This window comes from Accipiter gentilis, chromosome 30 (genome assembly GCF_929443795.1).
Source record: "Accipiter gentilis chromosome 30, bAccGen1.1, whole genome shotgun sequence".
Taxonomy (NCBI): Eukaryota; Metazoa; Chordata; class Aves; order Accipitriformes; family Accipitridae; genus Astur; species Astur gentilis.
Genome location: NC_064909.1, coordinates 13,126,063 through 13,138,623, shown reverse-complemented (window position 1 = coordinate 13,138,623; position 12,561 = coordinate 13,126,063). Strand labels below are relative to the sequence as shown.

The following is a 12,561-nucleotide window of genomic DNA, read 5'->3' as shown; positions in this document are numbered from 1 at the left end:
TACAACTTGAGTTATATGCAAGAAAGGCTTTGGTTGTGTACACAAAATTTAGGTGGAATTGAGAGGCCTCATTTAAAAGATGTATTCAAGCAAGGGATCAACCTCAATTAACAGCAGTAACAATGCAATTGCTTCAGAGTTAGAATAAGGAGGAAATTCCGGAGGCCTTTAATGAATTTCTGGTTGTAGAGAACAACACCTTTGGTAGTGTGCTGGTTTTGGCTGGGGTAGAGTTAATTTTCTTCATAGTAGCTAGTATGGGGCCATGTTTTGGATTTGTGCTGGAAACAGTGCTGATAACACAGGGATGTTTCCGTTGCTGCTGAGCAGTGCTCACCCAGAGCCAAGGGCTTTTCTGCTTCTCACCCCACCCCACCAGCGAGGAGGCTGGGGGGGCACAAGGAGTTGGGAGGGGACACGGCCGGGACAGCTGATCCCGACTGACCCGAGGGATATCCCACACCATATGATGTCATGCTCAGCGTATGAAACTGGGGGAAGAAGGAGGAAGGGAGGGATGTTTGGAGTGATGGCGTTTGTCTTCCCAAGTCACCATTACATGTGCTGGAGCCCTGCTTTCCTGGAGATGGCTGAACACCTGCCTGCCCATGGGAAGTGGTGGATGGATTCCTGGTTTTGCTTTTCGCTTGTGTGGGCAGCTTTTGCTTTACCCGTTAAACTGTCTTTATCTCAGCCCAGGAGTTTTCTCACTTTTACCCTTCTGATTCTCTCCCCCATCCCATTGAGGGGGAGTGAGTGAGCAGCTGTGTGGGGCTTAGTTGCCAGCTGGGGTTAAACCACGACAGGTAGGAGGGACATGATCGCGTTCCCCGGCCATGCTGGTTTATTATCTGATAGCGATGTATGCTTTGTCAAGTGTGGCGAAATATTTGATGGGGCAGTTCAGTGTGAATTGTAGCTGCTGAAGCAGTAACTCCCGCGCTGGTGTGCCTCTTGCATAATTGAAATACTTCAGACACTTGCAGGACGCAATTCTAAGGACATTATTTTCTTTGGGTCTTATGGCTTCTATTTAAGTTTATTATTTTGGGGCCCAGTTCTGTTATTGAGAACCCCAGAGTTGAGGATGACTTAATTTCCCAGCACCTCCTTTGGTTATTCAGTTGCTCCCATCATCTCGAAATGCTGCATTAGCAGTCCGGCTCTGTTCTTTTCCCACTTGGGTGCAGGGCTGTCACTTTCCCAAGAACTGTCCTAACAACAACAACAACAAGAAATAAACCTACAAATACAAGGCAGAGGTTTAGTCGCATACTATGCTTCTGGCGGACTGTTCTGAGGGTTAAAAAGAAGCGTGAAATTATTTTTCTCGTAGGACGGTGACGGATTCATGCACACTTGCGTACTGTTTTGACACACCTTTCCGAGGGCTGGCAGCAGGAAACTGCCGGGTTCGGTAGGTGGCACTCTGTCGCTTGACTCGGCCCCGCAGCCACCACCAAAGGGCCAAGGGCGCAGAATCGCTGGGTCCGTCCCGGGGCAGCGCGGTGGTACCCGCCGAGCCGCGGGGCCGGGCGGTCGCCGCTGCGCGGGTGCCTCTGCCCAGCCACGCCGGCGCCGCGGGTTCGCGCCTCCCCGCGGCCCGTTTTTTTTTTTGGTTTTTAGTTCCCGTTTATCCGTCTCTTCGCCATTTCCTATCTCACCCGCGCTCGTTCCTAACGTGAGCCCGGGGGCGGCGGGGCGGGGCGGGCAGCGGGGGTCCCCGCAGCCTCCCACCCGGGGCGGTGACGGGGCGGCGGGGCGGTGCGGGGAGGCCGGCGCCCTCCCCGCGGGGCCGGGCGGCGGGCGGGGCCTGGCGCCGCGGGCTGGGGCGGGCGCACTTGTTGCGGGGCCGGCGGCGCTGCCTGCTCGGCGGCGGGGCATGGCCCGGCGCTAGCGGGGAGAGGGGCGCCGGGGGGACCGGCCGCCGCCGCCGCCGCCGCCGCCATGGGGCGGTACTCGGGGAAGACGTGCCGGCTGATCCTCATGCTGGTGCTCACCGTCGGCTTCTTCGTGGCCGAGCTGGTGTCGGGCTACCTGGGCAACTCCATCGCGCTGGTGTCCGACTCCTTCAACATGCTCTCGGACCTCATCTCCCTCTGCGTGGGCCTCTCCACCGGGCGCATCGCCCGCCGCAGCCGCCGGGGCCCCCGCGCCACCTACGGCTACAGCCGCGCCGAGGCGGTGGGGGCCCTCAGCAACGCCGTCTTCCTCACCGCCCTCTGCTTCACCATCTTCGTGGAGGCCATCCTCCGCCTCGCCCGCCCCGAGCCCATCGACGACGCCCAGCTGGTGCTCATCGTCGGCACCCTCGGCCTTGCCGTCAACCTCGTGGGGCTCCTCGTCTTCCAGGACTGGGGCGCCTGCTGCCGTCGCCGTCGGCCGCCCGCCCTGCCGCCCGCCGCCGCCATGCTGCGGGCCGTGCCCGGCGGCACCCCGACGGGGGAGGCGGATGAAGCAGGTGCCTTTCGGCTGCATCCTCGCCGCCTCGCCTCGCCTCGCCTCGCCTCGCCTCGCTGTCCGGCCTTCCCCTCGCGTCCCGCACCTCTCCCCACCCCTCACGCCTTTCCCCATCCCTCTCCGTCCCCTCTGTCCCTCCCGTTCGTCCCTGGAACCCGCCGAGCTGCCGGACCCATCTTTTGGGCCCTTTCCCAGCCCCAAACCCGCTCACGGGCCCCGGGGAATGTCTCTAACCTCGCTCAGACACCCGCTGCCTCTTCAACCTTGTACTTTACACCGGGCTGCTGGGCGTCCACTCGGGATGGGGGGAGGAGGCGTTGCGCAGAGAGCTGCCTGGAAGATGCTTTGGCTTGTTTGGTTGTGGTTTTTTTTCTTCTTGTCATCTTTGAAATAAGTTGGTTTTGAGAAGGTTGATGTTTTTTCTGTTTGTAGAACTTATACACAACACAGCGTTTCTTCTTTGAATGCAGGTGATTCACCAAATGACCAAAAAAGCCCTGAAGAGGGGTCTGAGAAGAAAAAAGAGAGAAAGTCTGAAGCCTTGAACATCAGAGGTACAGCATGGGAGTATGCCGCTAATATTATATTAACTTTAAACACTCTGGTTTCCATTTCAGACTTCCCCCCACCCCCCAAAGGTCAGTAAGAAATGGAGCAAAAACCCAGGACTCTTCTATGTATCTGGACGCAGTTATCTTTAGCAGAAGGGTTTTGGTTGTACGGAATAGCATAGATGATAGCAAAATAGTGTGCTGCTGATTTGGCTCCGAGTGTGCTCACGTTTTGATTTTAATTCTTTAGAAGAGTGCAGCTGAACTCTTTGGAAAGGAGTCAAAGCCTATTTCACTAAGCTCAAGTCACTGGAGGCCTTATAGGAAGGTAGAGCAGGTAGCTATGAGGTGCTTCTTTGAGTGTCACTGCTGTAGTAGGTGAGCAGTTTTCAACTTTCAAATACCTTTGGGTAGAAAACAAAATTTCTTTAAATCCCAAGGTTGATAATGTTTTATTGTCAGCACAAGGAAAAGGGTGCTGAAACTGGTGCTTCAGCACAGTGTTTTTCCAGGTCCTTGAACTGTGAACCTGTCCCTGAGAGAGTGTGATAGGTTTGGCCCTTCTTACCTTGTAATTCAGCAGCTCTCTGGGTATCTGTGGGGTGAAACTGTACAGCTGCTCCTAGGAGTAAGTTAACCAAGTGCCTCTCTCCCTCTCTGTATAGGTGTTTGTATGCATACAGGTTTACAGACCTATTCTGAGCAGAGCAAAAAGCAGATATCTTTGAATATATTAAACACTGAGTTTGTCCCCAAGGAAAGGGCTGTCAGCTGAAACAGAAAGGTAGAGAATGGTAGTTTCAGGCTTCTTACGGTCACCTATCAGCATCTGATATTCCTCCAAAGTCATGTAAGTTGGCATCATGTGAATTCAGCTTAAAGAGGTCGACACGGCAGTCAGGCACCTGGTTTGGGCTTTTTTTTTTTTTGCTGTGTGTCTGTCTACCTGTCTTTCAAAAGTGTTTTCAGAGTTACACAAGTGTGTCTGTAAGGGAAGATACTTTGGAAATCAAACCACGTGCTAGAGCCACAACACTTTCCTGAAAGTCTAGAAGGTGGTGTCACTGGATATTATAGCATTATAGTGGTAAGATTACTGGAGCAGGAAAAGCAAACTGTCACTTTCAGGGATGGAGGAGAGAAGAATAAGAAACCAATGAGTATATTTTAGTGAAGGTCTTACTTGCCTGAATGACAGTGCTTAGGCATAATGATGCTGGAAACCCTCAAAAATGTCTGAAGGATAAGGAGTTTTGTGTCAGTTATTTTAAGATACCTGTCGTCTTTGATTTTTAAAAAGAGAGTTTTTCTTTAAGTGCTACTTTAGTATGTCATCTTTGCAAAATCCATTTTTGTTGTCCTTACAAATATTCCTTGCTTCTGTAGCCAATACTACAGATATGTGTATTTAAAATTCCAATTCAAAACCTACGTTTTTCCTTTGAAGTTAGTTGCATAGCTATACTTAACTTCATAATCACTTGGCAAAAAATTCTGTACATTATAGAATTGAAGCCTCCCTGAAAAACGTGGCTGGACAAAACAGATTGGCAGAGAAGCTGCTTCCTTGGTTTTAAAAGTGGTAGGAACAGGAATCCATACATTCTGCTTGAGAGGATTAATTATTGCAGTGTGTGTAAAATTATTCCTTTTACTTCTTGAGCATATGCAGAGTCGTTCAGACTTTCCAACACAAGCTGTTGGAAACTATGTGTTACCTATGGTCTTACCATACTGACTTTATCTAATAAAAATTCATTTTTGGTTCTATCTTATAACCATAGCTTTTGGGGATCAATAGGGAAATGGGTTCATTTCTGTCTACATTCTGTCACATCATTATGTGATGCCTAACCAAGACATACATGTTAATGGTGCTAGTAATGTAAAATAAGCATATTCCAAATTCCATATTCTCAATTCATAATTTATCCAAATCCTGACATACTTCCTTTTTTCTTAATTCAAAAGACTTTCTGAAACATTTTCCTGTTCTTTCTAAGCTGTGCTCTCTAGTTAGTTGCCTTGGCAATTGCATCCTGCCTGTCCCTCTTGTTAGTGCAATAGCTGATAGCCTGTGCTGAATCAGGGTTAATTTGTAAATGAAAAGGAAACACTGCAACACTGTTAGGAGGAGTAAAACCCTGTGGGAGTCTGCCAAATGGGGCAGAACACGCCTGACTCCAGCAGAAAGAGCTGGACTCACTGGAAGCTTGTACTTTCTTATCTGACCCAAGTGATTCAGAGGAACTCCAGTGGTTATTGTCTTCATTTCTCACACGGAATATCAACGTTCATGCACAGAGCTGGCAAGAAACAGGAGCACTGGCGCAGCTCTAGGTCTAATCCAGTGTCAAAACTCTTCGCTGTGTTGTTAGTGAGTTTCGGAGGGAGCCTTTTACAGCTTCTCCAGCCCAGAGAAAGTGATTAAATTGAAGTGAAGCTCTTGGAAGTGCTTGTTGTAGGGATGTTAAAAGGAGACGGTCCATTTTATTCTCTCACAGGCTCTGAATGAAAAGTATTGACAAAGAAATTAACTTCGTATATTGAGACATGTTATGAATTAGGCATGGGCTGGAATGAAATCCAAGTCTGAACGGTAAAGACTGACAAAACTGGAGTGCATCTGAGCAATGGTGGGAAGAGGGAAGATTATGTAAAGCAGTGAAAAAAAAGAAAAAATGAGCTCTTAGATTATTGTAACTTTATAGCAAGAAGACTACTGTGGTCATTGTAGTTGAAAGGGCAGCTAGAAATATGTTATGACAAGAGCCTGTTTTGTGTCTTTACCTTTTGCGCAAAAACATTCCTATAGATGTAAAAAGTGTTACCCAGCATTCCTCTCAATTAAGAGTAGTCCAGGGACATATTAAACCATGGAGTCCATGTGACTGACTCTCAAACTAGATTCTGATTTTTTGGGGGGCTCTGAGGGCTAGTACTGTTGGTGGGACAAGGTTTAATATGACTAGTAATCAAGCTTGATCCAAAAATTGGAGTTTGAGGGCATTTGGAGCCATAGGTTTCACTTAGGTAATTTTTCAGATTTCAACAGTGTCATAGAAGCTGATGGAGGAGAATAACTGTTACTGGGGGTGGTCTGTGGCTCTCTTAGTTTCAAGGTAGAACAGATAGATTTAGTCATCAATTTTTAATTGAGAATTGAGATTCAATGTGCCAGGATCTCTTAATAATCTGCAGGCATTTAAGCAAACACATTTTATGTTGCCATGGCATTGCAGTTGGACCACAGTTGCTAGCGTACCCTACATGTTTAATAATGCATCCCACTTAAGCAGCTGTGGTTCAGAGTCAGTATTTCCCTTGCTATTTTGTTCTGAAAGCTGTTATTGAAAACTTCGGTTATGATGTTATTGTCTGGAATACTGTGTCAATTAGAACAGACTTGCAAAATGCAGCATTGCTCTCCTCCTCCCCGCCCAAAAACCCCCTCTAATGGAAATTGTGCCATTTGTTTCAGGTGTCCTTTTGCATGTTATGGGAGATGCACTTGGATCTGTGGTCGTGGTAGTTGCTGCTACAATCTTCCATGTACTTCCTCTGGGGAATGCTCCATGTAACTGGCAGTGCTACATTGATCCAAGCCTGACAATAATTATGGTGTTCATCATCTTGTCTTCTGCATTCCCACTTATCAAGGAGACCTCAATTATTTTGTTGCAGATGGTTCCCAAAAGTGTTAATATGCAACTACTAAGTAAGTCAAATTTGTTGTTGAAATGCTATTAATTTTAATGATATATTTCAATGCATATGTTATTTGGGGAATGGCATGTTTGGATTATTTACTCGTAATAGCTCTAAATTCTCAAGAACTGTGAGAAATAGTCACATGCCTGTGTCCTAGCAACATGACTCAAATCTCTCTGGATTAGTTAAAGCATGCATTTTGAGAATGTGGTACTCCAACAATACATCAAAAATGCCAGATCTTGAGCTGTTAATGCTTTGTGTGAGGTGATTGTGAAAGAAACAACATTGAATTACAGTATTTCCCAACCCAGCAGTGGCTTCTTCCAAAAGGCTTCCAAAACAGCTTAGACATTTCCATTAAGGTTGGTTAGTTTTGTAGCTCTCTGGCGTTGTTCACACTGGTTAATTGTGGAATAGCACTGGCTATTTCTGGAATTCCACTGTGCTGAGGCCTAAAGAAACCAGAAGATGGGTGTCTTGGCCAAGGAAGAGGAACTCTAATGCTTCTGTGAACAGCTGGTAAATTGCTGTTTGGGAGCCTGAGGGACAGGTGAACCCAGAAGGAGGGGTGGCCTGCTCGTGTGGTCTTCTGGAGACTGAACTGAAGGCAGCTGGGAGTAGACATATTTTACTGAGTACGGCTCTTTTAAAAAGATAGTTTGGAGACTGCTGCTTTCAGATAGGGCTCTTAATGAGAAAGCTGGTAATTAGCCAGTACACAAAAGCCTTTAATATCTTTCTCTTATGTCTTCCACAGCTGACAGACTAGCTCGTGTACCAGGGGTTAGCAGCCTTCATGAGGTGCATGTTTGGGAGCTTGCAGGTGGGAAGAATATTGCTACTCTTCATATCAAGTGCCAAACCCCTACTGATTACCAAGATGCTGCTTATAAAATTCGGAAGGTTTTCCACGAAGCAGGGATCCATTCTGTGACCATCCAGCCTGAGTACATTGACCACAAGACCTCCCAGCTACTGTGCAGCTCACCCTGCATCTCAAAAGCTTGTGATTCTCAGCTGTGCTGCAGTCAGCGGGAGCCCCCCCTGGCTAAAACTAATGGCTATACTGAGAAAAACGATAGTTGCCTTTCTGAACTGCGTAAAGACAATGGTTCAAGTAAAAACGATATTGAAATCCCTATCGAGTACCCACTGGCAGAGGATAGCATTAAAAATGTTAAAAATTGTGACAAGTCTGATGAGAAATCACAGTTGAGCAGTACACGACTTTAGGCAATTCCCTCTACTCTGCATAATGTTTTCATAGAACAAATGTATCCTGGCTGGGAAGGGGGGTCATTGGTGGTTGTAGCTGAAGTTGCTGTGGCAAAAAGATTTCTGTGCTTTAGCTGTAAACCAAAATACACCTAAACCCCCCTTGTATCTGAAATAAGGATTAATATTTCCACGAAGGGTGTTGCATTCATGTAAGATTTTTTTGATACAGTCTAACCCAGTTCCTTACCAAACTACATGTGAATTTCTGTTGTTAGAGTGGGTGGGGTGTATTGCTCTCTGCACTGAAGCTTGCAGTTGATGGCCAGTGGCACTGGGAATGAAACTCTGGCCTTTTCTGCTGAAGTGAGCTGTTTCTTGAAAGCCCTGTGGCCAGTTAACAATTGTACTGGGCTAAAGTACTGTATATTTATAAAGGACTTCAGTAGAGATGCTTTACTGATCCTCAAAACCCATTTTTGCCATAGACAGTTCCTGTTTAACAGTAACACTTGTGCTTCTGGCCAGTAGGGTTTGTGAATGAAATTAAGAGTGTCTAAGGGGGACGGGAAGCACTCAGGAATTTTTGCTTCCATTGTTTTCTTGATTGACTCCTGTATTTAGGGACAGAGCGGAAGCTGGTCTTGCTTCTCAACTAGTAATACTGGAGTCCTACCCTAATCACAGATAAGGATGCTAAAGAATAGACTTCTTGTCATGAAAGCAAAGAAAGACTTACTAACGTTGTCTGTACTGATTCTAGCAAATGGAAGTGCAGGCAGTCATCCAATTAACTTTACCTTGTTCGCTGTTGTGATTGTGTACAACTCAGTCTTTTTTATTATTTTTTTTTTTCTCCTGACAACAGAAGTTATAATAGCCACGGTCTTAATTCATCATTGTGCAGGATGATTGCAGTATCTTTAACACTGAGTGTCTGTCATTATTCATGCTGAATAAATAAGCTAATGTGTCTATTATGAACAGTTAAAATTCTGCAGTTCTATTATTAAGACATAATTTAATACAGTATTAATTAAGAAAGTCCCTTTAAAGTTTTATATGCAGTATTATCACTTAGAGGGAGCTTTAAAAAAATTACAGGGAACTTTTCCTGGTTTAATCTCAATTATTTCTTGTTGGTTTGTTTTAAAGGTCTAAGCCCTCCCCTTTGCCCTCCTCCTCGTCCCCCTGCCCAAAGGTGTATTTCAAAGTGTATTTAGTGAAGCAGTTCCATTATCTTTTTTGCTGCTTGCTCTTTTTGAAGGTAGGCAAGCGTGCTCTAAGGAAAAGAAGATGACGTGCCCTGTCACCAGTGCTGGATTTAAGTCAGGTGTGTTTTCCAGGTTTCTGGGAGAGGAGACCCACTACCTAATCCACAGGGAGTGTGGTGCTTAGCCTCACTGGCTATGCAGACCGGATCCGGAAGCTTTCAAATACACCTTGCTGTCAAAAGCAGCCTTTCAGTGGTCTGTGTGGCCTGGGCAGGCTATTTTATTCATTTATTCATAGGGACACCTTTATAAAATAGTGGTGTCTTTACCTCAGTGACACCTTAACAGAAAGGGCAAACTGATTTCCTGCCTGGGCTGGGAAAATACCAGGACCTCCTTGTAAAGCTGGCTTGAAAGCAGCCAACTCCTTATTAATAAGGATGATTACATTAAGTCAATGAATATTAAAACACACAGCAGGATATTTTGCTGCTTGGAAAATGGTATTTACTGAAGCAGTGATTGCAGTCTCAATAGCACATTTCTAGATTGTACTTAGGCCTTTTGAACAGATTCTTGGCTGAACTAATATATTTTATAGCTTTCCATTGTAGGTTTGTATTATATATATATAAACTATGTGTTAGTATAATTAAAAGCTCGATCCTTTACTCTGTCTGATTCTGTTGGCAACAGCAGAGGTGAAAGCAGCAGGATCTTGCTTGGCAGTTATTGCACGCATTAATGTAAATCAGGAAACATTTTAAGAATTGCTCTATCTCTGAAAAGCGTGTAGCATGAAGTAAGACAGCCCTTTCTTCTGTTCTTTTTGTCCTTATTTTCATCTGTGATGATGTCTAAATGTCGAGGTTTAGATGTAAACAACAAATATATTTATAGTTTTTTTGAGAACTGGAATAGAAGGCTCCCAAAATAACAACAAAGTCTATGGGAGAACTTGCTTCCCAGATATCCTCTAAAGCAAGCACCCTTTTATAATTATGCGTTTGTGTCTTAAATCAGGTAATTTTTTTATATATACATTTTATTAAATGGTTGAAAGATGGAATGGCAGTATTGTTTACTCCGGAATTAGAGAAAACTAGTATGTGTAATGTTGCGGCATTTGACAAAATAGACCATCTTTTTCTTTATCCTTCCAGTGTTTGTTAAAACTGTGCTTATCAATGTTTTTGAAGTTTTTAAAAGTGTTGTAACCTGAAAATACAATGATGTGACATCCTGAAACTTTTTTTTTGAGTGTACTGTAATTGTTGCCTGTGAATAAATAGGAAAATACCAGGGATTATAGAAATCTTCAGGTCTAGAAAACAAGCAGATTTTAAATTTGCTTTATTACTTAAGCGAGCAAACCCAACAGAGACATGCTATTGATAAGAAGCTTGCTTTTTCTGTGTAGGGACCTTCAGGGTATTCAGCTAAGGTTTCTGACTTGGTATGCTTGCCTTCCTTTGAGTCTCGCAACAAAATATTTTTCTTCTCCGTTTTAAGTGTGTCACAGCTAGGCTGTACTGTGTGGCCCCTCTCTACTTCTGTAGAAGACTTCATGCTAATCAGTGTGTATTTTGTATTGGCTTATTCCCCTTCAGTTCTTGGCATATCACTTCTAATTCTCTTGAAGTAGGCTTACCTCATTGTGAAATACAGTATATTTCAGTATTTGCCATTATCTATGGGCACTTGTTCTAAATTCAGTTTTGTAGCGTATTGTACTGTCATCAAATCTCTTTTCTGTAATCCCTTATGATTGCATTGTTATGGTATTCGGGTTCTTTTGCAGTGGTTGCCCCTATCTGTCCATCACTGTCTGTAACAATGGAAATCTGCTTAAAATACAGGTGACTTTCAACTGGTTGTCCAACTTATGTGGCCCTCTGATCCATAACCAGTCATACATGTGACCTAGCTGTATGTCAACGAAACATTTGCTAGCCTTGCCAGACAGTTTTGGAGTAGAATTGAAACCTGGAATAAATTAACATGGCATTGAATGCAAAAGCAATTTACTGGCCTTCATCGGTCATGGGCCTTTTCTTAAAGCGAATAAATTTTTTGTCACCTTTTGGTATGTGCCAAATGTGCCAATTTGTTTGTTCTTTTGTAACTCTCTAAACTGCCTTTGCTCTTCTATGTAAAGAAAAATAACTGATGCTGTTTTTAGGAGTATTGCCTTTGTTTTACCAAGTTTTCAACTGACTTCCTTTTCCTTGTGTCCTTCATGATACTTATTTTGACTTGTGGTTTTTTTCCTCTTAATGTTTTTCTTATTCTTTGTCTCTTCAATAAAAGCAGTATGGTTTTGCTAGCCTTCTGATCATGGTGATGTACCTATAATACCATTTAGAAATACCTCTTTTATGCACTGGTTTAATTTTTGCACTCCATTTTATTCAAATTCACCTGCTTTCTGTTTTTGCTGTCTGATATACGTTACCGTTGCAAACCACCTTTTGACCTTGTTTAGTTCTTCGTATACCATCCCCCTCCCCTATCTGATTATAACACTTACTGTCCTCAATGCTCCCTTTTATTCTGAACTTTGAAGGGAATGTGCCAGCATCCAAATTTTCCCCAAAGTGAAGTTCACCACCCAAGGTTTATGGGTGGCTTGATGAGCTTCTCCAAGGACTATTTTATGTCCTGTGGTCTGTGTAGAAGTGTTGTCTAAGTAGTCATCCTGAGATATAAATATTTATATATACTTAAATTCTTCACAAACACTCCACCTGAACCAACTTTTTAAAGAAGGTTGGTTTCTAAACCTGAGCAGGTGTAATGGAATCAGTCGGGTTCATTAGTCATTCATTTACACCTTAGGGGAAAGCTTGGATGACTAATTGGAAAGCAGGTAAAAGGGACTTTTCTGAAAAGATAATTCAAAAGCTATGAAGATTTCTGTAGGTTCCACTACTTACTGTGCTGTACAGTGGAAGCACTTTCTATGTTAAATACTTTATTTGAACAGTGATGCCTCCGTATGTCACTGTGTAAATTTGTTACATTTATGGAGTTGTGTTGCTTAACAGTTTCCTCCAGTTTTTCTGTTCATTATGTGACTTAAATAATGTGCCAAAATGTAATTCCATGATTGCTGAATCAATGAATTGTAAATTTCACTGTGGTTTTATTAACTATTAGTGAAAAATTACTTAAAGTTATGTACAGTTATATTTTTTTTCAAAATGAAGATTGAATGTCTTGTAAATAAAGTGTATTTTTAAATAAACCTGTTGTTCTGAGCTTGATATATGTTAGCAATAGAGAGCTCGTGTCAACGTGGAAAATTTTAAGACCTTTGTAGGAGTAAAGTTTGTTCTTAACCTGTGAGCTTGTTAACGCTGCAAATTTTGTTACATATTTGGAAGAAAAGGGGAATGCCACTCAAA

General features: G+C 43.7%; 1 protein-coding gene across 1 annotated transcript; it reads left to right on the top strand.

Moving 5' to 3' along the window:
* The first annotated feature begins 1,901 nt into the window (after positions 1-1,901).
* SLC30A10 (solute carrier family 30 member 10) lies at positions 1,902-12,337 on the top strand. The gene is made up of 4 exons (XM_049833844.1): positions 1,902-2,461; positions 2,931-3,014; positions 6,493-6,729; positions 7,483-12,337. Exons 1-4 carry the CDS (start codon positions 1,948-1,950, stop codon positions 7,956-7,958), a joined length of 1,311 nt encoding a protein of 436 aa, XP_049689801.1. The 5' UTR covers positions 1,902-1,947; the 3' UTR covers positions 7,959-12,337.
* The last annotated feature ends 224 nt before the right edge of the window (positions 12,338-12,561 follow it).

Bases quoted from the DNA above. Each gene is read 5' to 3' on its own strand.
- SLC30A10 (XM_049833844.1), top strand. From the start codon at position 1,948: ATGGGGCGGTACTCGGGGAAGACGTGCCGGCTGATCCTCATGCTGGTG. The intron at 2,462-2,930 runs GTGCCTTTCGGC...CTTTGAATGCAG, and splicing joins GGGGGAGGCGGATGAAGCAG to GTGATTCACCAAATGACCAA. The intron at 3,015-6,492 runs GTACAGCATGGG...CATTTGTTTCAG, and splicing joins TGAAGCCTTGAACATCAGAG to GTGTCCTTTTGCATGTTATG.